The sequence below is a fragment of the Stegodyphus dumicola genome, chromosome 11 (assembly GCF_044657685.1).
Source record: "Stegodyphus dumicola isolate Sdum_Otavi_A_Nest chromosome 11, ASM4465768v1".
In the NCBI taxonomy this organism is placed as follows: domain Eukaryota; kingdom Metazoa; phylum Arthropoda; class Arachnida; order Araneae; family Eresidae; genus Stegodyphus; species Stegodyphus dumicola.
In genome coordinates this window covers 136136049-136163630 of record NC_140778.1, presented here as the reverse complement: position 1 = coordinate 136163630, position 27582 = coordinate 136136049, and the positions used below count along the sequence as shown (strand labels likewise).

General features: G+C 30.7%; 1 protein-coding gene across 4 annotated transcripts in view; it reads right to left on the bottom strand.

Moving 5' to 3' along the window:
* Positions 1-27582, bottom strand: part of LOC118183815 (NBAS subunit of NRZ tethering complex-like) — a 255307-nt gene that overhangs the window by 136983 nt on the left and 90742 nt on the right. For all 4 annotated transcript variants that reach the window (XM_085827241.1, XM_085827243.1, XM_085827242.1 and 1 more), the window contains 9 exons: positions 22421-22495; positions 19469-19598; positions 15309-15443; positions 12555-12728; positions 7054-7124; positions 6877-6945; positions 6677-6739; positions 5762-5884; positions 1727-1829 (listed from right to left, as the gene is read on the bottom strand). In XM_085827241.1, coding sequence (XP_085683367.1) covers positions 1727-1829; positions 5762-5884; positions 6677-6739; positions 6877-6945; positions 7054-7124; positions 12555-12728; positions 15309-15443; positions 19469-19598; positions 22421-22495 — 943 coding nt within the window. The remainder of the gene's footprint in view (positions 1-1726; positions 1830-5761; positions 5885-6676; positions 6740-6876; positions 6946-7053; positions 7125-12554; positions 12729-15308; positions 15444-19468; positions 19599-22420; positions 22496-27582) is intronic.

The window sequence follows — 27582 nt, the reverse complement described above, 5'->3', positions numbered from 1 at the left end:
TACTATCTATTTGAACTAAAACTTTAGAATGCCTTTTGCCATTTTTCATGTAGCTTCATAATTTCATCAGTGTAGAACTAAAAACTTGGCCAAGTGATTTTCAGCGGCACTTTGGTCGGCCTGTTTTTTTACCATCAAGAGAGTTTTGCAGAGACCAAAACATATGATAGTCAGACAGTGCAAGGTCCAGACTATACAGTGGATGCATCAAAATTTCCCAACCAACTTCCATCAATTTGTTCAGAGTCATCAAAGATGTATGTGACATGCATTTCACTCTTTCTGGATTGCTTCATTCAAATGGTCGAGTTGTGCACAGTACAGGGCCAAATTGATGGTTTTGCTAGGTTGCAGCAGCTCATAATGACAATTCCCTTCCAATCCCACCAAACATTCAACATAACCTTGTTTGGTGACAATTCATGCTTTGAAGCCATTTGTAGAGGGTCACCAGCCTTTGTATTTCACTCATATTTCACAGCCTCGTATTTCACCCATATTTAATTGCCTGTAATGATCTGCTTCAAAAATGGTTTGATTTTGTTGCATGTCAGCAGCATATCACTGATAATAATTTGGTCTATCAAATTTCTTTGCCTTAATTCATGTGGCACCCAAACATCAAACTTCTTTTTGCACCCTGCTCTTTTCAAATGATTTCCAACTGTTATGTGATTGATGTTTAGTGTCTCTGATATTTCCTAACAGCCTGCGTGCCGGTCTTCATCAACTTTTTCAGTGACTGGCCGAACAGAATGAGGTCGAAATTTCCAGAACCAAATCGAGCAAACCACTCCTGGGTCCTTTGTACACTCACAGCATTCTCACCATACACATTACAAATTTTTTGGCATGTTTTTGCAGCATTTTACAGTAAAAAAGCATGAAATAGCATATTTCTTCAGATATTTCACTCATTTTCAAATCAATATAGCTTTTTACATGAGCAACAAAATAGAAAACTATCTTTACAAACAATGTAAGCTCAATGTCACCTATTAAGCAAATGCTCATTTGACACAATCAGCTGAGTGTTGTTGGATATACAGGCATCAACACCAACTAGTGGCAAAAAAACACGGAGACTTTTTATATGATCCAATAGTACTTTCTGCTTCTTGAAATCACTGGAAGCCAATATGAGGTTTGAATTATGGTTACAGTGATCAATTACATTTATTCAATTACAATACCTATTACGGCAATAAAGGGACTGGACCAAAATGTTGTCAAATGCTCGCCAAGTTTGGTGACTTTTGGCAATTTTTGCCAAAACTGTTTGCCAGTTTGGTATTATCTTGCCAAATTAACATACCCAATCACTCAACGTTAAATGGACTTGCATTGAATTTTTACTCTTCTGGCATAGTTTATCTCCTCAGATTTTTCAAGTTACATTATACAAAAGAAATACAACAGTTTTACTTATAATTTCATTAAAATTACCTATCTAAGTACAAAATTTTTCACACTATTATTCCTATGTTTGCGTATTTTTATGAATTATGAACTGGCTCTGAGTAACAGAAACTCACATTGTTAAATACTTCCTTTAATCTTACATACAAGACTAAATCTATCTATATATATGTGCATAGAGAAAGAGGAAAAGAGTGTTTCGGTGTTTTGAGTTAGTTATGAGTTAAAAGTGCTTCTAAGTTGTATTTCTACGAAACACCAAGTTTCAAATTTCAATAACACTTTTTATATAATTTTCTAAACCAACCTCATAACAGTCTTCCTGAGAAACACACTTGAATAACAGCTGCTGCGTTTCTAGAACATCAGACAACAGACCAATCCATTCATCATCACTAAGTACAGGAAATCTGAAATAAATATTGAGAAAAAAAAATGGTACCTTCAGATTACCATCTCATAGCTCAAATGTCTATCAATAAAAATAAATACATAAGTAAAACACATAAAAAGTATCAGAAGTTTCAAAAATATTTCTCTTTCACTATTAAATAACTACAATCTAGACAGTTGCCAACTTATAAAAATAAACATTTATTGAAGATACATACGCAAACTCAACTGGAAAAGAATTATACTTTTAAAAGTTTAAAACCTATATAAAAAATTTTCTTAAAAAAAGTAATAAAATAAAAACTAAAATCAAGATAAAGTTAACTTTCAAAATATGAATTTAATTTTATACTGTTATTTAATGTACTTCCTGCAAACAATAGTGTATCATAGTAATTCACAAACTTTTTTCCAATTTTCCCCCTTAACAATGGATAAAATTGTACAATTTCCCTAAATGGTATGCATATTTTATGATTATCTTGCAAGTAACTAAGTTAGCCTGAAGCCAATGAAGAAACATATTGTAATAAAAACATGCCAAATAGGATATAGGTAATGAAAAAAATTCAAATTTACTACCATTATAGCATATACTAAGAGTCGTTATGGTGTGTTTAAAATTACTTAAAAGCATAATTTTATTACATAAAGTGCATGAAAAATTTGCACGAATTTTCATTAGAAGTCTGTTCAAATATAAAAATAAAAAACAACTTTGAAAAAATGTTTTTAATAGTAATTTTGAAATTATAATGGTGGTGTGATTCTGGTTTAGAAGTCTAGATGGATCTGTCTGCATCCCTGGCAGAACTTTATGAATACTTTGCTAGGGTTGTCTCTGAAATTCACCTTTTAGTTTCCCTGATCAAACAAAATAAACTAACTATCAATTAATTATGAGCGATGGAATCATTTACCACAAAATATAATGAAATAACCAGAAAATTGCAAAAAATTTGTTTATACAGGGTGAATCTGAACAAGTGGGCAAAACTTTAGGGCTATATAAAAAAAACTTAATCTACGAATGCCCCGTTTAAATGAATACGGATTTAATCACCAGGTTCGCCGCTGTTGCCAGCGATATTCGGGAAATGCACAGAGTCTTCGCAAATGTGCATCAGTCCCTATCGTTCAGGTGTGAAGCTCATATTACAGCTGACAAAAGGTCTTTTGAGCAATTTCTTCGAGCATGTACATTAATTACATTCCTGTTAATAAAATGTTTTATGGATTATCTCCTCTCATTCTTGTGTTAATTCTTTAAATGTGACATTGGAAAACTACCCTTTAACTTCTCATGGCTTGTGTTCTGACCAAATATTCTATGACAAATATTGCTCATACAGCTGCCTTCTTAACACCCCCTAAAGTTTTGCTCACTTGCTCAGATTAACCCTATATATTATTGTGAAGAAAATAAAAGGCATATTTACACAAAATATGTATCTAACCACTCATAAAAAGGAGGCAGTGCTATTAAAAAGAAATATATCAAACTTAAGACAAAAAGAAACAAAGAGGAACAGAAATTTATTCTGCAAATGAAATTATAACATCATTCATAATAAATATTATTCCTATGGAATCTCAAAATTCTTAGCTTCTCAGTTTTTTAAACAACATTAAAAAAATAATCGAGCAATTAACATGGATTAAAAAAATGTTTAAATATTATAGTTATTATACAGGGTGTTTACTAAAAAATACCCCAAATTTGCAGGGTTATATCTCCTAAACCAAATAAATAAGTACTCTATTCTATAAATTGTAGTGAACGAAAACATTTTTCTCAAATAAAGAATAAATTTATTACCAAATAAAGAATGGAAGTCATGGGTCTTACAAACATCCATCATCTATATGAGTTCATTCAGTCAGTTTGCACAAAGATGATAACTAAGCAACAACAGACATTCTGTGTTACTGAACTGTTTAAAATTTTCAGACCATTCTTTTTTCATGAGTCCATGTTACTGGTACGAATGTTACTTACTTAATTGTTTCTGCAGTTACAAGAAGATGCTGGAGACTTAATTTTGAAGCAGGATAAAGTAGGATAAATCTTTTCGTGGATACTTAAAAATTGCTGCAATCTTGGAATGGTCACAAAGCAGGTAAGGTACTTGCTCTTATCAATGGTCTGCAAGAAGCCGAGATTAAACTCCTTGTGATTTTTTTTTTCTTTGAGGCTACATAAAAGAGAATATTTTTTCTGCCAGCCACCATTTACAAACTAAAAAATATGAACAATTGCTGCCAACCAAACTGTAACACCGAACCTGCTAAAAAAAGTAGTAAGACATGTTGTCCTATTGATTGGATACTATTTATGTTTCCGGTGGTAGTCACAGTGAACTTTACACTTTTATAAATTCTAAAATTTGACTTTTTATTTAATTTGTATAAAAAGATGACAACTTTTTCAGTTTTGTCCTTCAAACCTGGAGCATTCTTTTGATACTAGCCTGTATTGTACAGCCACAGAATATAATGACTTCCTGAATATAGCAATTAGAATGGCTACTTTCTAAAGGGAAGATAAGAGTAAAATAATACCTCACTAATAATCTGTATTTGGTAAGAGGTGAGTAAAATGTTTTCTGTAAGAAAAACAATGCTTGCAGAAATTTTTCACTTCTTTAAGAGAAGTAATTTTTTATTTATCGGGCACTATTTAAAACATTAACTTTTTATTATATAAGAGCCTTAATAAATAAATTTCAAAGATCCTATAAATGTAGAATTATAATTATGTAGATGTAAAAATAAAATTAAAACAAAGCATCAAAAGAAAATCAAAAACAAAATAAAAAAGAACATGAAAGAAGAAATCCAATCAATTCCAATATAACTTGGTCAGGAGCAGGTACACTGAAATGTATTCCTCTTCCAAAAGAAATTTCTTGCTTTTCTGCATCGAGAATTAGTTGATGAATAATTTCTATATATTTTTTAAATCTTAATAGTTCACCCGAAAATTCTGGCCCTTCCCAGAGCATGAAAAATGGCAAAAAAGTAAAATCATTAATGAAAATTATTTCAAATTAAAAAGAACTTTCCCAAAATAAAAACTTACCAAAAAATAGAAGAATTAAAACTTCAGTGAATTTTTTTTTTAAAAAAAAGCAAGAACCCAATTAAGCAAAAATTATTAAACACAAAACTGAGTGACAGTCTCTTTTCAAATATAAGTTCGAAAGAATGAAGAGACCATTGGATTACAAAGTGAGTGAACAGTCTCTTTTCAAATATAAGTTCTGAAAACTGATATAAAAACTGAGTGACAGTCTCTTTTCAAATATAAGTTCGAAAGAATGAAGAGACCATTGGACACCAAAGGGTTTTGCCTCTTTGGCAAAATGAAAAGCTGTAGTCGAGAAAGGAATCTTACAAAAGGTGAAATAATGCTGCGAAGCTAAGAATTTCTAACTTCCGGAGGAAAAAAATATTTAAATTAAAATTGACTCTTTAACTAAAAAAGGACAAAGAATTATTCCCGATGGTAAAGAGATAGATATATATATATACATTTTGAAAACTTTCTTTACTTTTTGAAAAAAAATTATATTTTCAGACAATTTTTCCCTTTATAACTTTTCAGAATTTTCCAGATGAATGGTAATCTTGATAAGAATGCTTGTTTTATGTACATTCCCTACAAGTAAGTACTGAAACCAATATTTTAAGAATACTTTTGGAAGGAATTCAAAATATATAAAGACTATGCTTCAAATCAAGAATAACAGTTTGATGCATATGCAATCATATTTCTCATGAAATCTTAAGAGAAAATTTTATAATATAATGGAAAACTCTTATACATGGTGATGCCATAAATCCCGCAGTAAAACAAGCTTTCTATAAGATTCTAAAGTAATTTTTACCCATAAGCATTTACAGTAGAGTGACAAAAAACAAGGGAAGAAATAATCTAAATTCATACCTATGACTAGCCATTCTTGTCAGTTTTGTTAATATTTTTTTAACTTCTTCAGAATTACATGAAATATTCTGCACAATTGCTAATGTAACAGCTAAACCATTCCTATCTAACAGTTCACAAACGCTGAAAATTAATATAAAAGATGTTAAATATTTTTAATAATTTCATATAATTTAAATTTTTTAAGAAAAACAAATATATGAGCACTGTGATAATTATAATAATGGTTATAGAAAGAAAACAAAGCAAAATGCCAATAATAATGAAAAGAAATTATTTATATTTTCAATATATTGCACAAATAAAATATTTACATTAACACGTTCACTGCCCAACACGAGAAAACTCGCATTAGCGCTCTTCTTCAGGATGTATGCCCAATACCAGTTATCTCATAGTTTCTTGCCACTTTTGCGGTGCTACTAGTTAGTTCATAGTTTGTAAGTGTAAATATGAATGTATGGCCTCTTGGAAGAAAATAAACAATCAAGTTTGGCTTATACGAATAGAAATTTTATTGAAAAACGAAGCAAAAATATACATTCATTGTTTATTTCTTTGTTTAAAAAAAAAAAAAAAAAAGAGAGAGAGAATATATTTATTGTTTGTGATAAAATTTAAAACAATCTTCAACACAAACACTTCTAAGAATAATATAATATTATTAAATCAATTTGGCTTCTCAGACCGGAATCCGAAAAGTGCCGTGGCAGTCAATGCGTTAAATATTGAATTACATAACTGTTTCTCACAGATATCGATAAAGAACATGAAAATAAATAGTAGCAGTTAGCACTACAAAAAACTTTTATTTCACACTAGACTATAAGATTACAAAACATATTAGTTAGTAGTTTCATGTCCTGTGATTACACATAGACAAAATATAAATTAAATAAAACCAATAATGCTTACCTAATATGCTTTTGCAAATTTTCAATGCCGTTTGGCACACTGTGAAACTGTTTAGGAGTATTTCTATAAAAGACAGGAGAAGCATTAGTCAGTACTCTTAAGGTCACAATATAAAACTGATAAAAATATTTAATTAAAACAAATTTATTTAGTCCTGAAATATTTTCTATACAAAAGATCATACAAACAAAAGAACTTACTTAGAAACTTGATCAGGCAATGACAAAAACAACTCATGCATAGATTTAGCATTTGTTAGTTGATCAGACCTAAAATATATCAAAATATTAATGAACTGGTACACACTAAGCAAGGATTTAATTTAATACCTGTCAAATCATATAAAACAAATTAAGGTAATTATGCAAAAACTGTACCTTTCACAATAATATATACAATGCAGTCCAAGGCATATGAGTTCATTTACATCCGATATCACTGTGTGTGTCTACAATAATATAACACACATTAAGACACATGAAAAAAATTTAAACAGACTAAACAATATACAAAAAACAAAACCAGAATGGACAAACATAACTCAGTCTTTGGCAATTTATACACATATGATTAAAACTCCTGTAAACAGCCTGTCCATTTTATTGAATATTGTTAGCATTGAAGTTACAAGGAAAATTTTAGCATTTACTGAATTTCTCACATACTTCTTTTCTTTGAATAATAGCTGCTGGCCCTAGATTAGTTGCTATAATATATACATAATTGAAACTAATTGGCAATAGACCTTTAAACTCATAAATTTTAATTAAACACATCCTTGCTTCAAACATATTCTTTGCCCAATTTTTTATTGCTGCAGTATATTACGTCACTCTCTTCCTGCAGTATCTGCATTGCTGTAAACTTCTGCCCGATAGCTTTCAGGATTAACACAAAGACTTTCTGGCTGTAAATATAACCACAATGAGTATGCATTATTTTTTCTTACTTGCCATTGCTTGAGTAAGCCACATCACTCACTTTGGCTTCCTTCTCTATTGTTTAAAATGTAAATTTCACAAACAGAAATTGTGGGGCATGTTTAGCCCTTCTAAGGCTGTATCAGTTTTAAGCAAAAATGCATTTCTGAATAATTGTTCCAGCACAAAATAAAAATGGTATTTCAACCATCAAGCCATTTTTGCACTTTTCATCATCTAAGCAAGGCTTCTCGACCATTACGAAGAAATGAATTAGTTTATCATCTTCCACAAAAACTACAACATCACAGAGAGTTTTAAAAAATTATTATTTTTAAAATTAAAAGGGGGAAAAGTGCTCAAATTAAAAACAGTAATAAAAGGGCTATTGTTAAAGTATATTCACAGTTACATATTTTTTTATCTTACGTGTGTCGCAATATGTATCTTGTGGTAACTTGTATCTTATGTGTGTGGCAACATGTTTATTTTAAATCACCGAATTCTTATATTAAATTTGAGAGACAGTTATCTTATGCTTTGTCTAATGGCAATGCATTTGTTTTAAATCGATGAATTTTCTGATAACATTTGAAACATAAACATATTTCATGTTACAGAGTAGCAGAAAATGCTTTTTTAGTCACCATGTTTCTTAATCAGGAATTCATTGAATTTGCAGAATATATGCAATAAATCAAAAATGTACTCGGCCATAGAAAAGCACATGCTCAGGCAAAGAACTGTACAAATTTGGTGTATCTAGGTGCTGTTTTCCCAAAATGTGAGGAATATAGACATAGATTTTTCATAATTTAATTACAGAGATTTAAAATCATGATTTAGGAACTTCTGATTATTTGCATAAAGTTCAATTTATTTCCTGAATCTAAAAAATGGACTTCTTCACAAGAATGAGCAGTTTTTTGTAATATCACACATTGGTACTCTCTGTACATACATTTCAAGTTCTGCATTTATTCTTACCTAACACAGAGGTGAAGAAAGGAAGGAAAATAGGCATAGATTACAAAGATCGCCATCCTTGAAAATTAAAACTACAGTAGACGTTGATAAAGATATAAGAATATGTCTTTCTACCCCATGGAAGCAGATTCTCATGACCCTCTGAGAATGTAAAGTACTTGCAACAATCAGTTGTCATTCTATAGTAGAAATGAACAAACTAATTTTTTTATGGGATCAAAATAGAACAGTTCACTCAACTCCATTGGTCCTTTTTTGACTCATCGCTCAGTACACAGGGTATTTATACATTTTTGTAATGGTTTTGATTATTTTCATTAATTTAAATATTAATTTTAAATTAAAAATATCACTGGCATCAAATTGAAATACGATTTCATTATAGTCTGCAGCATTAAAAATATTCTTTTCTTTAAAATGTCATTAAAAAATAAACAATGGATCAAAGACTATATTTTTGCGCTATCCGAAGTGAAATACTCTAATTCAATTATTAAAAAAAGATGTGAAAACATGGTTTTAATATTTTTACATGTAAAATAGTGATACAATTAATATGAAAAGAAAGAAACATCAAAGTTTACATCTGACAAGGAAAAAGGCAAAAAATGCATACCCAACAAAGGTACGTACATACAGCTCTTATTAAATCTAAAGTTGCATATCATGTTTTAAAGGAAAATCCAGTCCCCAAAAGAGCTATTGCAAGATCTTTAAATATCTCTATAGGAATTGTGAAAAAATTATAAAATCTGATTCAAAGCTAACCCCCCCCCAAACAACAACAACAACAACAACAAAAAATGTTCGTTGCCCGTTGCCTAATGCTAAAAAATTTTCCTCAGCATAATACTATATGCAAATTGTTGTATGAAAATTATTTGGCAGGTGAAAAATGGAAATATATAGTAAAAATTGATGAGGTTTGGATATATTTATCTGACTGCAGTAGAAAAAGATCGGTTTTACGGTTATTACTGGATTCTCTAACAACAGAAAACTTAAAATAAGGAAAGTAGAAAAAAATGTCAAAATTAATTTGGATTACTATCAGAAATATGTTTTAACATCTATTTTTAAAGAAGAGGAATCCATCAGGATAAGGTTCCAAGTCATATCCCTAAATCTACTGCTCTATTTTTTGAAAAAAAATTAGAAATGAAACCAGAATGTTTAAATGCATCACACCCAAGTCCCCTGATTTGTCTCCTATGGATTATTGTGCACTTAGAGTTTTAAAACATGCTCCTTATAAGTGGCATCCCAAAACATTAGATGGACTCTGGAAGATTGTGAAGGAGGAGTGGAATAAAATCAACCTTGATGGTTTCAAGAAAAGGACTTTTATCTTGAAAATCAAGATGTAATATGATAGTTCAATGAAAGGACTATCAGAGTGAGCATATTAGAAAATAAAATTCTCAAGTTTGTTTATTTATTCAAAGAACTGTCACTCTTTTTTGTGAAATTAGTGTTTACTTGCTCAGCAAAGTGAATCCATTCCTTGAATCAGTTCTCGAACAAACACCACATCTCTACTCCATAGGCAGTCTTTCTCCCAGCAGTATATGTTTAACAACTAATTAATACAGTACAAGATGCAGACTAGAGATTCTATATTTTTTCCTTCTCCTTAAATTTTTAGAATTTATTGTTAAAAGTTTTTATTAGTTTTAAGATTTAAATTATTATAGTTTAGCCAGAAAGTCTGCTTCAACCTGCAGGCCAAGAGGTGGGTAGCAAGGTATAATGTGGAGATAAAAAGTTCTAAAGCAATAATTAACAGCAATACTGATCAGTTCATTCCATGTAAACTTTAGGATTTTTCTTTACAGGATAATATATGGCAAACAATTTCTCTACAGACATATATATGCCAGCTTGGTACTTCCATCAGGAAAACAAACTGCTGTGTGCATACAGGTTGGTAATAGACAGATTAAAAAAATTTACTCTCATAAAAAGAAATATTTGAGAACTATGGAATTTTCCACAGTGTTCACAGTATCACACAGAATAATCAATAGTTACAGTTCAAACTACTAAGAGTATTAAACACATCGCAATGCAAAGCTCATCTAATGAGAAAGCTAACTTGGATTTATCTCAGTTCATGCGAAACTACAACTTGCAATAACAATAACTAAGTAACTGAACCTCAGATGCTCTTAGTCCGAGCTTTTATAGTTTTCAACCACCAGTGAAATGTTTCTAGTACTTTCTGCTTCTCCAAATTACTGGAAAGCAATAATAGTGTGGGATTACGGTTACAGCTGTGGTCAATTACATTTATTCAATTTCAACACATATTATAGTGATACAGGGATTGGACCAAAATGTTGCTTGCCGACTTTAGATGATTTCTTGCTAAATTTGGTGGCTAAATAAGTCGCCAAAAGTTTTTCAGCTTGGTGATATCTCTCTAAATTACTGTATTCTTACATTTCCGGCATAGTTTTCTATTAAAATTTTTCTCATGCTACATAACACAGAAAAATACAACATTTTCACTTATAATTCTACTACAATTACCTATCTAAGTATAAAATGCATAACAATACCTTCATCACCAGCTTATTTCAACTGTGACAGCAGTTTTCTAAACATAACAAATTACAGTGTTGCTTACTGTACTGGCGGAGACCTGTATTTTAACAGTCTTAGCTCTTGAGATACATGAACCAGGTTCCAACCTTTCATCCACTGGCCAAGTTGTGTGAGGAACCAGTTTAATTAAACACTGGTTCTTTGAGGAACACTTTGAGATGAGTTGACCCTTTGACTACTAACGAGACTTATACACAAGGGCACAAATGAACAGAGAAAAGAACAAATATGAGTTGCCCAATGTGTAATGTTGTGCTATGCAAAAAAATTCTTTACCCTGTACCATCCAATGTAAAATCTTTTCATGTACTACAGTTTTCCAGAGTAATAGGTGTGCTTATAGTAAGTCGACCGCTATGTATGGAACATATGTATCCCAACAATTACTACGGCTGGGACATAGCTTGAAAACCATTTGTCAAAAAAATCCCGAATGCTAAATTTACTTTATTTATGACATATTAGTTCACCTGAATTGAAAACGAGGTATTTTTTTAATTACCTCGTAGTCAAAGTTCGTTCATCCCTTTGGGGTTCAGCCAGTTCTGGGACACTTCATAGACCTTCTGCCTTAGAAGTGCATGCCCCATAGTGTATCATTAGGCAGAGAGGGATGGGGACAATATGTTATCTGTTTGGTTAGCTATTTCAATAAATAAAGAATGAAACAGAATGACACACTTTTACTTTCGATTGACAATACTTATTCAGGAAAGAACCTAAGTGAACACACGTTTTTGCTATAAGTGAACACACATTTGTTTAACAGCAGCCATATTCGTATATATATCCTTCAGTAGAAAACAGTTGATTTGTAACAGAAAAGATACAACCATTTTTAATTATGTAAGTCCCACCCTTACCATCAGAAATGATCCATACTGCATAAGTTTTTCCTTTCAATTTTCAAATAGTGAAATGAGTGAGAGGTAAAGAATTAAATATAATATTTTGAGAAATATATAATAAATAAGATATATAAGAAATATATTCCAAAATACTTCTTATAAACATTTTAAATATACTTTATCTGTATGACATGGTTTAGTTTAAATCCGCTTGCTGCATTTGTAAAATATTTATCTTTTCAATCTTTTTGTGGCCCAACATCTTTTCCAATTAAGTTATATGCTGCAAAGTATATATTGTAATATCTACCTATTATAATTCTTAATTTTTGAAGATGAGATATTTTTAATAGATTTATTACTTTTGAAGTAAATAAACTGGAAAATATTTTTTCAAAACTGATATAACACATGAAAACTTAAGCTATTTCAGTACTGAAGCTATTCCGCACACTCATGCGATTTTTTTTTATAATATCAAGTATAGAAAATTAACAATTACACAAACACACATACATCAAACTTATAGTTCTCCAATAGCTTCTTGCAATAAATTAAACTGTTCTTGGACAAATACATCAAGTATGTTTTTAAGAGGGATTTAGCACACCCAGGATCATGTTTATCACAGCGTTCGAGAAAAGGAAAAAGCCACTGTTCCACATGTTTCACAAAATCTTCTTCGGAAGTCTACAAAGAAAAACTGCACGTTATACAAAGCAATTTTTCAAAATTTATCAGCAAATAAAACAGATTTAAAATATTAATTACAGATTTATGTATTGTTATGAAATTAAGAATACATCAATTTGAACTATTTTTTTTAATACAGTACAAAGTCTGTAATCCGGACTCGTCGGGACTTTGGCGATTCCGGATTATCAGTTTAAATCTGGTAAGATGACATGAAGAAATTATACAATTAAAAATATGAAACCGTAATTTATGAAATAAGGAGCAGAGTATCAAAATAAAAAAAAATAAAAACTTAATATTTATTTGTTTACTTTATTAAACATTTCTTTCAATGTAAGCTGTTTAAATTGCTTCGTTTCTTGTGCTAATACTTTCTTTTTAATTCTATATTTTTGTTCAGTTACAAAGTTCCACTGTTCAAGTCCTGTAATTGCTGCGTCGAGAATACCGACTAACTTGTCAATCGAAATTTTTTCGTTTTCAATAACCTCTCTGTCACTTTCTTTACTATCAGAAGTGGTATTTTCTGGATCTAGAACCATACTACAGATATCGCCGTCCATTAATTGATTGATGATTGGGGCATTGTCATCGCAATGAAAAACTTCTGTTATATCATCTTCATTTATTACCGCTTCTCCACATTTTTTTACAAAATCCAATAACTGGAAAATTTCACCTTTAGTTTGCAATGTCTGAAAACATTCAAATTCGCAACTATCATCTTCATTGTCCTCACCATGAAATATGGTAGCCGGCCATAAATTATGCCAAACATTTCTTAACATATCTGGAGAAACATCCTCCCACGATCTTGCGATGCTCCACACAGCAGATTTTATGCTAAAAAATTTCAAAAAGGCTTGAATAATCTTGCCATTGTTCAAGAATTTTAATATAGATTTTAAAAATGCTACTTTATATTTGCATTTCAGCATGTGCACTATTCTCATATCCATAGGCTGAATGATAAATGTACAATTTGGAGAGAAGAATAATATGGATACATTATCTTTCACTAAAACTTTAAGTGAAGTATGCAGGAAAAAGTCGTGCAAAAGTCTGCAAACAAACAGGCTGTCTTTAAAAATATCAGCTCTTCCATCATACAAAATCGAAAAGACAAATATGACCTCTGCAAATGTATTAAATTTCCTTGAAGAAATAGTTAAAAAGAGTCATATATATAATCAGGGGATTCTCTTTCTGCATATACACTAGCATCAATTAATTTAAATAATCAATTAATTAAATAATCAATTAATTTAAATAATCAATCATTCATATGAATTAATTTAAATAATTAATTCATATGAATGATTTGCATTAATTAAATTAATGCAAATCATTCATATGAATCATACAGTAAGTTGATTAATATACACTGCCATTACAGAAGCACGGCAATGTATATAAGATGATATACAAATTATAGCATTTCTAATAGAGACTACTTTTTCGGGGGAGGGGAATTCAGACACATGTTTCAGTGTTACGTAAATTTATTTACATGTCCTGCACAGAAAGAAGTCATCAGGAAAACCCTTCAACTGGAAGAATTGGGCTTTCTTTTCTCACTGGAATCTGTAACTTAATACAAACTACTAGTATTTTAAAGAATCAGATACATGAACTGCATGACAACAGATTGGATATTCCAGGAACCTGAAAACTGTGTAACTAAAAAAATGATGCTAGCAAAAATTTTAAAAATCTTCAACTATAAGAAAGTTTGATGATTTAAATCACTTTTTTTCGACAAAAAAAAAAAAAAAAAAAAAAAAAAAAAAATATCTTTTGCTGGATTAATAGATATTACAGGACCTTTCATGTCAATCAAAGATGAAGAAATACACTCCTACATATTTTTTTAAACCTACTACATCACACACATATTTTAAACATTATCAAATTGATAGATTAACTTATTGTAATAATGGGTTCAGATAGATCAACTCCTCTCTCAATAAATGGATCATGCTGGTCAAGAATGGCTGAATGCATTACCCATTTTGTGAGGAATTAATACATTCTTTCACAAATGCTTTTGTTGGTGTACAATGAGCTAAAAAAGTGTAATAAGGTGTAAGAAGATGCAAAGACTATCACATTTTTTCATAAATGCTCTCCAGGTGTAAGTAGTTAGCATGTCTGGCTAACAAATGGAAGATGGCTTGGAAAAACTTCATGGTTTGTATAATTTAGCTATCTCAGCACCAAGGATACTTGCTGCCCAGGGTACATCATAAAGGGTAGACCATTATTATCTCCACAAGAGAAACAGAGCACGAAGATCCCCAAAAGAGAGACAGCTGCACAAATTCCAAGCTTCTTTAGGATTCAAACTTGGGATCAACAGTGTGACAGGCAGGACTACAAACCATCATACTGAATATGGTGGTAAACTCAGACTATATAATATTAGATAAGGCCATTTTTTGAAATGTTTTGAAATGTAGTGGCAAAATAAATCAATTTAAGATTTATTTTCCTTTACAGTGCTACAACACCCAGAACATGCTTAATGTGTTTTTTTAACACTTAATAAAGAAGAAAATATGAAAAAACACTTACAGTGGACATAAGAAGTTGGACTTTTTCAAATTCTGTAAGCTCCTGATATTCTTTCAGGCTTAGATCTTTATTAATGAGGCAGTCATAAATCAATACTTCTAGAGTAGTCAAATCATCAAAAAGCTTCTCAAGTCCCTGTAACACATAGGATACTAGTTAAGTCACTGAAATTCTTAAACATGAAATTGATAATTATTTTAAAGATAAAATTGATGAAATATTGATGAGAAATGTACAGGGAAATAATTATTATTTTAAACATTTACCTACGAGATTTGAAATGTAATCAATTAAAATTTTTCTTTTTTTTTCTTTTCTTTTTTTTTTAAGCCGACCAAAGGGACACTTTGTTCAGAAGGACTATTAATTTCATTCTGGCATTTTTTGTCATTCATTATAAAATGGCGTTTCACTTTTCGAATTCTTACCACCAAATATTGTAGCCCTGCATTATATTTAAAGAAATTAAATAATGAATGCATGAATGTATGTATGTTTCTCATACTGTGAAAAAACAAAGGTACCTAGTGACATCAAATTTTGAATAACATAGTCATCCACTCGAATATGGGCATCTGAAAGATCATATTTTGAATTTGGAGTTTGTTTTATTATCTATTTCATATTTTGTAAAACTTTAATGAATTTTTGATTAACAAACTCATAGATTTCAAAGCAAGCAATGGGAACACTAAAGGGGAAAAAAAAAAATTATCTGCAGTGCATGTAGAGGGCCTTCTATTTAGTTTGCGAATATAAAATACTTTATGAACATTTTCTACACTTTTTATTCAAAATTTATAAAACTATATCGGACAATCTAAAGATGTGCTATTTTTAAATATTTTTTGATTTGCTGTTGAATTGAATTTTTATGGTTTAAGAGCAAAGGTATTATACCTTTATTTATTTATAATAAACAAAGGTAATTTAATAAATAAGGTTTAAAAATGCTTATTTGAGTATAATTTTATAACTGAAAGCTTTCAGATTTTTTTTTAATTTTATTTATTTATTTATTTATTTATTTATTTATTTACTTATTGTTGAAATACTAATCAAAATTCAAAAGTTTTAATTATATAGGCACTTTTTTTCTTTTTTGTTTTAATTCCGCTAAGATTAGAAAATAACATCCTCTCAGCTGATAGCTATGTACTTATGCTGGTAGGTCTCAGACTATCAGTATTCATGTATGAGGAGCTAGAATTTTCGGTGAAACCTTGTAGTACTATCTAACCCTTGGCCAATACAAGACTGTTTTCGATGATAAAGTAAAGGCAATAAACGTTACTTTGCAACACCTATTTGCGTTTGATTATAATCCTCCAATGATAAGTTATTATTGTAAATAAAAATTGGGGAGGAGAGCAAAGTAGTTGAGAAATGCTAGATTTTCTTATGTTGCCTTGAATGTCACAGGAAAATTATATTCCAGTGGACTCCTTCCAGTGGACCTCATAATTCAAAATAATTATGAGGATCCTCAAGTTAACCAGAGTGCTCCAAAGTGGGATGCTACTACAGAGGATTTCAAGCAATAAACAGGTACTTAACTCAAAAGACTACCAGATTATTCCAGAAATAAGACAATTGCTTTCATCTGACTACTAGGCACAATATTGCCTTTCAGATCACTTCTTCCAAACTGGATGGGCCCTCTCCATGGAGATGTTCCTACAAATGTCCTTCATATTATGTCTTCTACACTACCTTCTCGTGCAGAACTTTTATTATCAGTATTGGGATGCGTGACACTGCTTGAAGAACTTTTGAATTTAAGTAATTTTTCCTGTTTGGGTATCTTGTATTTGTACATTATACTGTATCTCATATTTTGCTTGTATTTCTTCCTCAGCCTCTGAGTAAGAGAACTTTGTCCACATGCTTTCTGCTTTGAAATAAAATACCATCTATTTGGAGGATATAAAAATTACAAAAAGGAGGGGATACTTCTTTTTTTGTTAAGTTTCTTCTACACCAGGGGTTCTCAACCAGGGGTGAATGTTGTGGGCCTTCTATTTAGTTTGTGAATATAAAATAGTTTATGAATATTTTCTACACTTTTTATTCAAAATTTATAAAACACATTAAAATCATTTAAATGTAGATAAGTATGTATATTTATTTTTCAAGTTGTGAAAGGGTGGGGTGGAATGACCTATCAATGATGAAAAAGAGTGCACATGGCAAAAAAGGCTGAGAATACTTGCTCCAGAGAGGAACATGAGATGCCTCAAAACATTCTGATATACTCATAAACAAAAACAGGTAAAGATAAAAACAACTTTTAAAGATAATAGATAAGATAAAGTAAAAATAAAATAAGGTAAAGATAAAAGTAAAAGATGTCAAATGATGTCTCAGGTGAAAAATCCCATCATCCTGCATGACAATGCATAGTATCTAAATGCGATAGCTATCACAGATTTTCTGCAATGGTGACCATCAGAGGCAGAGGAATACATACCATACTCATACAATATGAATTTATAATATTTTTGCCAAAATGAAACAATTGCAACAATACATCCATTACAATAGAGCAGAGCAGGTTATCTGTACTATATGATGGTTGCTGTGAGATATCAACTGGTGTGATGGTGTATTTAATTATGGCAAAGCACACGAGAGCTATCTGCCTAAGGGAAGGGATCATGGAGGATTTTCTAAGGGAAACTGACTTGTATACATGTTACACATGGGGAAAACCACAAAAACACCCATGCAGCCAGCCCATTCGCGGGATTCGAACCTCGGACCGAACTACCAGTGTTCAGCAACTTTACCACTCGGCCGCTGGTCGGCCGTGAGATATCAACAGAAGTGGACATGTTGATAATATATAATATCTTCTAGTAACTTAGCACAAGGAGGAGGAATGAGGAAAATTTAGTGGTCCATTCTTTTTTTTTTTTTTTTTTTTATGTGCAACATAAAAAAGAAGAAAGAAGAAATGACGAAAACCGCAAAATGCAATATAAGGAGGGATGGCTGTCTATAAAAAACGTTAAAAACTCTGATTGCCATGTGGCATACCAAACCTGACTAGTACAGGTTTGCAAGGTTATAAAGGTTTATAATAACTTACCCTAGAGTAGGTGTTGAAAATGGCCATCCTCCTAGCATATGCGTAACTGAACTCGCCACTCAGTGTCAGCTGCAACACTCCGCAATGTGTCGGCAGTGATATTTGCAGTTTCTCTAGATATGTTGGCCTTTAATTTGTCCAGTGTCAGTGGTTTATCATGATAGAAACGACCCTTCAAAAAATCCCTTTGGGGATAGAAATCTGGGAAGGATAGATTTGGCGACCATTGAGGCCATAAAGCTTTGGAAATAATGCGATCCCCAAAAAAACTCCTGATCAAATCCATACCTTGTTTTGATGTGTGGCATATGGCACCATCATGCTGTTAATATCCCTCCGTCAATTCTACATCATCAAGCTGCATTACAAATTCATTAAAAATGTGCATGTAGTGCTTAGTGTTCACTCTTCCCTCAAAAGATATTGGTCCCACAATGTAAGTGGCAGACAGAGTGCGCCAGAGTCCAACTTTGTCTGAATGGGGTGATATCTCCTTTATCGAATGTGGGTTTTCAGTTGACCAGATACGTGTATTCTGGGAACTGATATAGCTAGACAAGTGAAACTAAGCTTCATCTGTGAACCACATCAGCTCCAGAATGTTGCAGATACAGTTGATGAACAACAAGAGCCACCTATAATAGTCCACCCACTTCATCCTGTATGGGTCATACAACTCCTGTATCATCGCTACTTTGTACGGTTTCATTCTGGATGATTCTGCAGCTCTCTTACACACAGTATAACTATCAGGTGTCCTGAGATAAATGTCAGAATGGTTTTTTTGCTGACCTTAGCAAGCATTCTTTGCAAAATGTTGTAGTTTTCATCATTTCTTTTTTTTGCTGTTGCACATCAAAAAGCGGTATGGACCACTCAATTTTCATCCTTCCTGAATCTTCTTCAACAAATTGCATTAAAATGAATATGTTTTAACAAAACTACAGCCCAATGAAATCGGTCAGTTCTAAAAGAATCACCCTGCAGAAGATCTCTAAGTGGATAATAAAATATTTAGATTTTTTTCTGTATTTGAATCATGTTCTAAAAAGAGAATCTAATTTCTTACTCGGATATTCCTCTGTATTCCAAGCCTGACAAGTTCCAAAGCATTATCCACTAAGCCACTTCTGTCCTCAATTTCTTTTGCTCGTCGAATAAACCATTCTGTCACGAGTACTTCACTCAGGGACACTTCTCTGAAAAAGATGTAACTTTAAGTGCTATTCAAAGCAGTGGAGAAAAAAGATTCAAATAAAATAAAGAAACTACACTATAAATCAAAAGAGGCCATAGCACAGTTTTCGCAGGCAAGGATGTGGCTTTTATGCAAATAAAATGTATTTGTATGAAATATGGTAAATTAAAACTACTCAATGTCAAAAAGAAAGTAATTCATTCATTTAACTTCTTCTCACAACGTAATTAATAAATTTAAACCGATCAATGTCCAAACATAATTACTTTATTCAATTTCTAATTAAGACACAATAATGTTATTCAAAAACATATAAAAAAATAAAAATATTGTACTGATTCTATCAAACTTTGCAAAGAAACTCTTCCAAAATTATATTTACTTGTAGATGTGATATGAATGTTGTCAAAATTTCCTAAATTCCAACATACGGCTCTAACTCACATGAGGTTGGGCCACCTTTGCTACATACACATATCTATGTATGTGTGTGCATGTAATAAAAATTTCATGCGGAGTATGACTTTAAAATTTAACGTCTTTTGCAAAAAGATGTTGTAGCAGCCATAGCAAATTCAACACTTTTTAGTTTTTTTTTTTTTAAATAAACATATCTAGGCACAATCTGCTTACCTGTTTTTGAATAATTAATTTTACAGTTTTCACATTTTTATACTATAAAGGCCCATGTTGGTAATCAGGCCGACCTGTTCTTTAGGGTAACACTTTTGAATGGTATGCTTCAATTAATTTTTCCACAAGCATTTTACAGAATTCCAAATGGTCCCATTTTCCTCCATTTTTTTTTATATAGTACAAATGAATTCTATATGGATATATCCACAAGATGGAAAATTATTTTCTTATAATACTTTTTTCCTTGTTTTCTTGTTGTTGGGTGCTCGTGAACATGCTGGTCAAGCTGATCAACGCCTCCCATTGTATCGCTGTAATCAATTTACAACTTTCGGCTTCTTCACTTCAGTAGCATCACTGGCTGTTTTACTTGTATTTTCCTGCTGTGTGTTATGGATTGTTAAAAGCATACAGACATCTTTTTTGTTTTTCCACATCATCATGTCAGTCATCAAACAGTACCCTTTATCTAATAATGGTTCAATCAGTGACAACACCACTTGAGTTGATACTGGCATTTCTTGATATGCATCGCTCATATTCATTTCGTTTCCAGTATATATATGGATGAATATAAGTAACCAGTTTTTGATTCACAAAGAAAGTACATCTTCATTTCGAAATGAACTCGTTTCAGTGGAATATATTGCTTCCATTTTATTCGCCCTTTATACAGTAGTAGACTTTCGTCTATTGTGATATCTCTTTCCGGTACAAATAAAGAACACTTTTTATTTATATGGTCAAAATAAATCAATTAAAATATCAATAAGATATTATTGAGCTTGGGATGGGGATGAATCTCAGCATCGTAAGTTTCACTTTTAGAGAAGTGAAGATATCTTTTTATCTCAGAATAGCGACAAAAGCTAAGGAGCTTCGGAAAAATAGGCAATTGAAAATTTCAACTTTTGACCAATACATCCTTACCTAAGGCTTTCTAATGATACCTTGTAATATAGTAATGGCTCGGCGACCATTGGTTCTGTGACAATCCTGGATATTGAAATGCATATCTATTTGTTTCAGTCAGAATTATGTCCATGAGAGAGTTATCAAAAAATAATTCAAAGTATGAGAAAACATCATAGCAAATTTGTCAAAGTAAAAGAACAGCCAGGGTTGCCTTAAATCGAAATTTTGGTTGATTTGTACTAATTTGATACCAATTTCTTGCTATATCCATAATCTCGTCATCATTATCTTCCGATTCACTTCCATCACTTAAGAAATCAATCACTTTCATTGTTGAAACTGTCTGATTAATATGCATATTCAAAATTGTCATCATCAGGATTGGATGGATTACTCAATTATGGCAAAGCACATGAGGGCTATCTGCCTAAAGCGAGGGATGCCTTCGTGGAGGACTTTCTATGGGAAACTGGCTTGTATACACATTACACATAGGGAAAACTACAAAAACACCCATTCAGACAGCCCGTTCACGTGATTCGAACCTCGGACCGAACTACCAGTGTTCAGCATCTTTACCGCTCCGCCGCTGGTGGGCCCTGTCATCGTCAGAGTCTCTCATCATCACATAACTTTTTCTAAACAATCATAAAAACACTTAGTTAATTTGTGGTTAACTGCTTCCTTTATGATATTTATGTAATAAAACAAAGAATAACAAAGAATTTCCAACAAGCTTATAGCTAATCATCAAAATGCACCACCTGCTTTACACAAGGAAAATCCTGCATATTGGTTCCATCTATGTTAAGTTTAATTATAATCTAGCCTATCTATTTTTACTGGAACGGATCTCAGACAGGAATTAGAGAAATAAAATAACGCAAGATACAAGAGCACCAGTGTAAAACACAGGCATGTGCAAATTTGCCAGTAACTTTCGCCCGTGTCAAACACAGGCAAATGCATTAAGAGGTTAACATAAATTTTCCTCACCCAATAATATACAATTCAGTATTTGAAAAGATGCGGATAAATAAATTCCAACAATGTTAATACAAAATTTAATGGCAAAATTCCGAAATAGAAATTTAAAAAAGAAAAACATAGTAAAATTACAAATATATATGAAACAAGATACTAAAAGAATATTTTCTTCTTTTTTATAATTGCATAAAGTGTTATGATACCCTCATTTTTGAAAACTGATATTCCTTAAAGAACCTGAGTAACTAAATAGGGATCTGAAACTATTTCTTAAGTATTACTTACCTGTATTTAACTAAATCTTTATATTTTTCATAGAACTCTTCAACATAATCTTCACTACATGGAATGTTGGTAATTCTAAGAAAAGGTACAAATTTGAATTAGCAATATATACTGATTTCATATAAATTAAAATTTGATATAAATTAATAATCATTATTTAATATAAATAGTATTGTATGGGAAAATTCATTTAACACAAATTTAATCTATGCAACAATCAGCTTAGGCTACTACACTGAGTCATGATAGTATCTACCACTTCATGTAAGTGATTAATAACCCCTGTCAAAACACTTGGGGGAAAAAAAAAAAAAAAAAAAAAAGACAACTATTGCATTGAACAAATACTATGATTATCTTGATTTTTCAATAAATGTTAATCTCATGTTAACAACATAGGATTAGCTTGGGTTTATTTTTATTACATAGTTCTGCTGAAATTCAAATTAATTTTCTTTAATGATTTGACATCAATTTTCCATAAGCAAAATGGAAGCTCTTTCGTGACTAATAAAATACAATGCAATAGTTTAAAATATAATACAAATTTAGTTTATAGTATTTACTCAAAAATTATAAACCCCCTTTTTTGTTACATTTTTGTTCCCAAATTTGATGCGGTCTTAAAATTGAGTACTTAAGAAGTTTAATCATCATAATATATAGAATAATTATACCATTTAAATACTAAATCTAATTGCACTGCTACTGCTAATTATGATAGCCATATCTAGTTTAGCAATTTCATTTTAAGCCTGCATCCACTCTACTGCTCACGGGTATGGCTTAAAAAATAGGTAATAATATGTTATTAATTTTTTGTTCTATATCACAGAGAAATATAGAATATAATTATATACACTCATTGATACTAATGAGAAGCAAATGAATTGTAATCAGAACTATGCTTTCATCAAATATTCACCAACAATTTTATTTCATAAAATTTATCTTAAAATTTAAGGAGGTCATTTTTTTTTGAATAAATACAGTATCTTACTTATTATTGTAAATTAAATGAAAGAAATATATATTGGAAATATGCTTCTAAGCCATTCAATAAAGTAAGTATAATTTTTAAAGAACAATACCAACTCATAAAAAACACTGTTCATTCTATGAAAGGAATAGTACCATACTATACATAATAAATATTATGGTTTTCGCATTTCAGAATAAAAGTAAGTGCTTTAGAATTAATTGAGTGAGAAAAGGGCTTAGTTAATAGAGTTATTTTATTATTATATATATGTACACTGCAAAGATTTTCTAATTACACTAAAACAATTACATTTCAAAAAAGAGTTGCAATATAACAGTTACATTTTTAAAAAGGCCAATGGAAAACAACACTGCAACAATTTTCTTTTCAGCATTTAATTATTTTAGATTAAATGTCTGTATTTTTTTTTTTTTTTTTATTTCCATGATTTTTTGGAAAAAAAAAAAAAAAATCCTTTGTTTCAGAAAAAAAGATTGTTTTCCTATGATAATCTTTCATTTCTCTTCCACAACTTTCTAAGTCAGTGAGAACCTGATTAATCATTAACAGTGAAATATCATAAACTCCACTAGCTCAATGAACTTTTCTCTAAATTTACTATTTCTTTTTAAAAAGTCTACCTACATTTTTGAATGGCTTAGATCCTCCATATCCAGCCTTTTTTTATTACTTAAAGGGACATACATTTATTTTCTAAATTCAACAGTCATCAACATAATCGTTTATAACACTATATTTATCATATTGCACATTAGAAGAATTGATGAATTTTTTTCACAATTTCTTCATCAATAAAAGGTTTCATAGATTTATCAAGAATGTAGTAAATTTCACTGGATGCTCTTGTCATTTTGTGAAATCATCACTGACATTATATTTTGTTGCTACTACAAAGATTTCTTGAATAAAGTTAATTTTTCACATCTTATTAAATGTCACCATATAATTTGTGCTTCACAATTTCATGACAATGTATATTTTTAATATCACACTTTAATGGGAAATATTGGTGTTGATAGCTGTACAAGTAGTGTCATGAAATTCAAGCTTAATAAAACATGTAAAACTTGAATTTTAACAAATATTTGAGGAATTTAAAAATTTACTGAAGTTCAGGCAAAATCCAATTTCTGTTTGCTTTGTTATAATCTTGCTGGGCTACATAGATACTTAAAATGCTTGCATCCTACATATATTTTCATTGTTTCCCAGTACTAAGTAGAGTAAGTTAGATATAATTTTTTTTAGCCCCCCTGCCCCCATATTTTGAAGTAAATACATGGAATTATTCAACTGCTAACACTTAATCTGCTAGTTTATTATGTTAAATCAAGGAAATTATTCAATCTCAACATTCAAACATGAGAATTTAAAACCAGAAGTTTAGAGGGGACCTTGAAAACATTATTGCAACGAAAATTCAAAATAAAATAGATGAGTTAAGAATTACATGGGACACAGAAGTCCTTAATTAATATAGTTATTTATTAGCGTATATAAGCACAAAATGCACCGAATTTTAATTACACCACAGCTACAAACACAAATAAAAAATGGGAGTCCTATATAGTTATATAATCTTATATAGTTTTCCCCTGGGCACCGAGAATTTTCCAGTGCATTCCATCTCTCGAGATTACTAAAAAGCATATACGATTAAAGTTATATGACACACTCACATACACAAATCAATATCAGTGCCAATTAGAGTTATATGTGGACCGGACCGATTTTTCGCCATATTTGGTGATAATAATTGGTGAATAATTCAGTGATAAAAATAATTGATGCTATATTGCCAATTAGCCATTTAACTCAATGTTAAATGGACCTGGCAGTGCAGTCTTACTTTTCCAGCAGAGCTTCATCTTTTTCAGTATTTCAGTGTCATATTACACAAAAGATACTACAATTTTACACGTAACTTTGTAGAGACATTAGATAATTTGGAAGCATGAAAGATGAAAAATGAGCAACCGCCTTCGCCGGGAATCGAACCGCGGACGTCTGGAATACGTGCCCAGTGTGCAAACCACTACACCACGAAGGCATACCAAGAAAATGGGAGAAATACCTTATAACTTCACTAAAATTATTTACATATATAATGAATAACAATCTATGGCATAGCTGTGAACTTGAAATATGCGAGAAAAGAAGGTTTTTCATATTTCACAGTTACACTATTTCAAAGGAACTCAAAACTGATTCATTTTATAACTACAAGAATTTAGATGACTGATTGACTGAACTATTTACAGGATTCTGATGTAAAATATGTTAATATTTAGTTTGATATTCTAAATTTATTTTCTTTAATTATTTTCATTTTGTAATTTTCTTACACAATAAAAAAAATTCTGTGTATGAAAGATTTTTTTATTAATCTACGTACTTTTAAATATGATGAAAATAAAATTAATAATTATTGTGCATATTTTTATACATATATACTTAGTAATGTCACATTTATTAATGTAGTGTAAAATTAAATGCAAATACACCACAAAGTCCAAAATATAGATCCTCACCTCTGGTCAGAAAAATAAATAAATAAAATATAATAATTAAAAAAAAATCAGTGCTCCTTACAAAATCTATTAATGGAGAATTTAAAAATCAATAAAAGGAAGCAAGCATGCTGTAAATTAGATTTTTCTTCTGGCTAACTGATATTCTTGCATGTCACTATCAAACACCTGCTCACTAAAGAGCCAATAACAAATACTGATTAATGTTGCATTGATATTAGCTAGGATCACACTTTTATCCCCTTGAGCGGGTTTTTTTTTTTTTTTTTTTTTTTTTTTTTTTTTTTTTAAGTAAAGGGATAGAAGCAACGCTATGCATTATGCTACCCGATGTAAGCTTTGTGGGTTCTAAATTTTAACCTCTCTAAATTTTAAAAATTTTGCTGCTCAATGTTCCTTTAAATGCCAAAATTTTCACCTTCCCTAGATTCTCTTGTGCGGTTTAGTGGAACTAGCTCTGGTATAAGCCTTGCTAGGAGGAGGTAGTATTCTTCTGTTTGACCTAAATAGCCCCAATGCTGCCAAATTTGCAAGTGATCTTACTAGAATAAAATTGGTGATCTACAATCCAAAATCGCCAAAGTAGCGACCATTCCAGATCTCCAATTTCATACTGCATTAATTGATAAAATAATTGAATCTTTATTAAAAAAATCTACAAATACTTATTGTAGATTAAGACAATGAAGATAAAAGAAGAATTGAATAAAAAAGTTATGCTGAAAATCATCAGGTGTGAGAAGAGGAATTTTAGAAATCTAAGTTTGATTAATTCAATAAATTTCATTTATTACTCAGGAATATTCTCATTAGCAAAGGCTAAAAATTAAAAACAGGAATATTCAGTGATCTAATGGAAGATTGGGAGATGAACAACCGGGGATATTTCTCATAAGCAGCTATGCTATTGTATTTAAACAATTTTATCCGATTTTGTAATCTTTTTGAATTTACACTGATAAAATCTTACGCAGGAAAGAAACATTTTTGTTTATCAAAATGCTTACACAAAATGAAAATAATTATCAGCGAGCATATTATATGTTGTATAAAATTAATAATATATAATTTAAAAATTCAAATTCAAATATTACCAATCAAATGATAGTTAACTGTTTCTAAAATGCTCTCAAATTACTTACTTTAAAACACTTTAATAATCAGTAAAAGTAATCTAAAACTCCCTTTCAGGATAAAATAAAATAATACTTATGTATTAATGCAAATATTTTAACAGAAATTGCCAAATTTTCAGAATGTGTCAAACTCTGGACACCAAGTACACAGCAGCTCTTCAGGCAACCATATGCATGGCAATTCTTCGATTTTAGAAAGTAACAATGCCATTTTCATGTTCATTCTTTTAGTTCTATTCCAAGTTTCAGTAGTATTTATGAACAAATCATTATTTTTTGTCTTAAACTCTATTTTAAACTAAGCACAAATGAGATATGCCTACAATGGAAGAAATGGCAGTAAAAGTTTTGTTAGAATTTGATAGTTTGTAACAGAATCATTAAATGGAAGAATTGCTTTGAATTCTTTAAAGCAATTGCCAAGAAATTTTCAACAGAACAATACAAATGGAAACTTGCTTATTAACAGGTTTATTGATTGCTTTTAGGGAT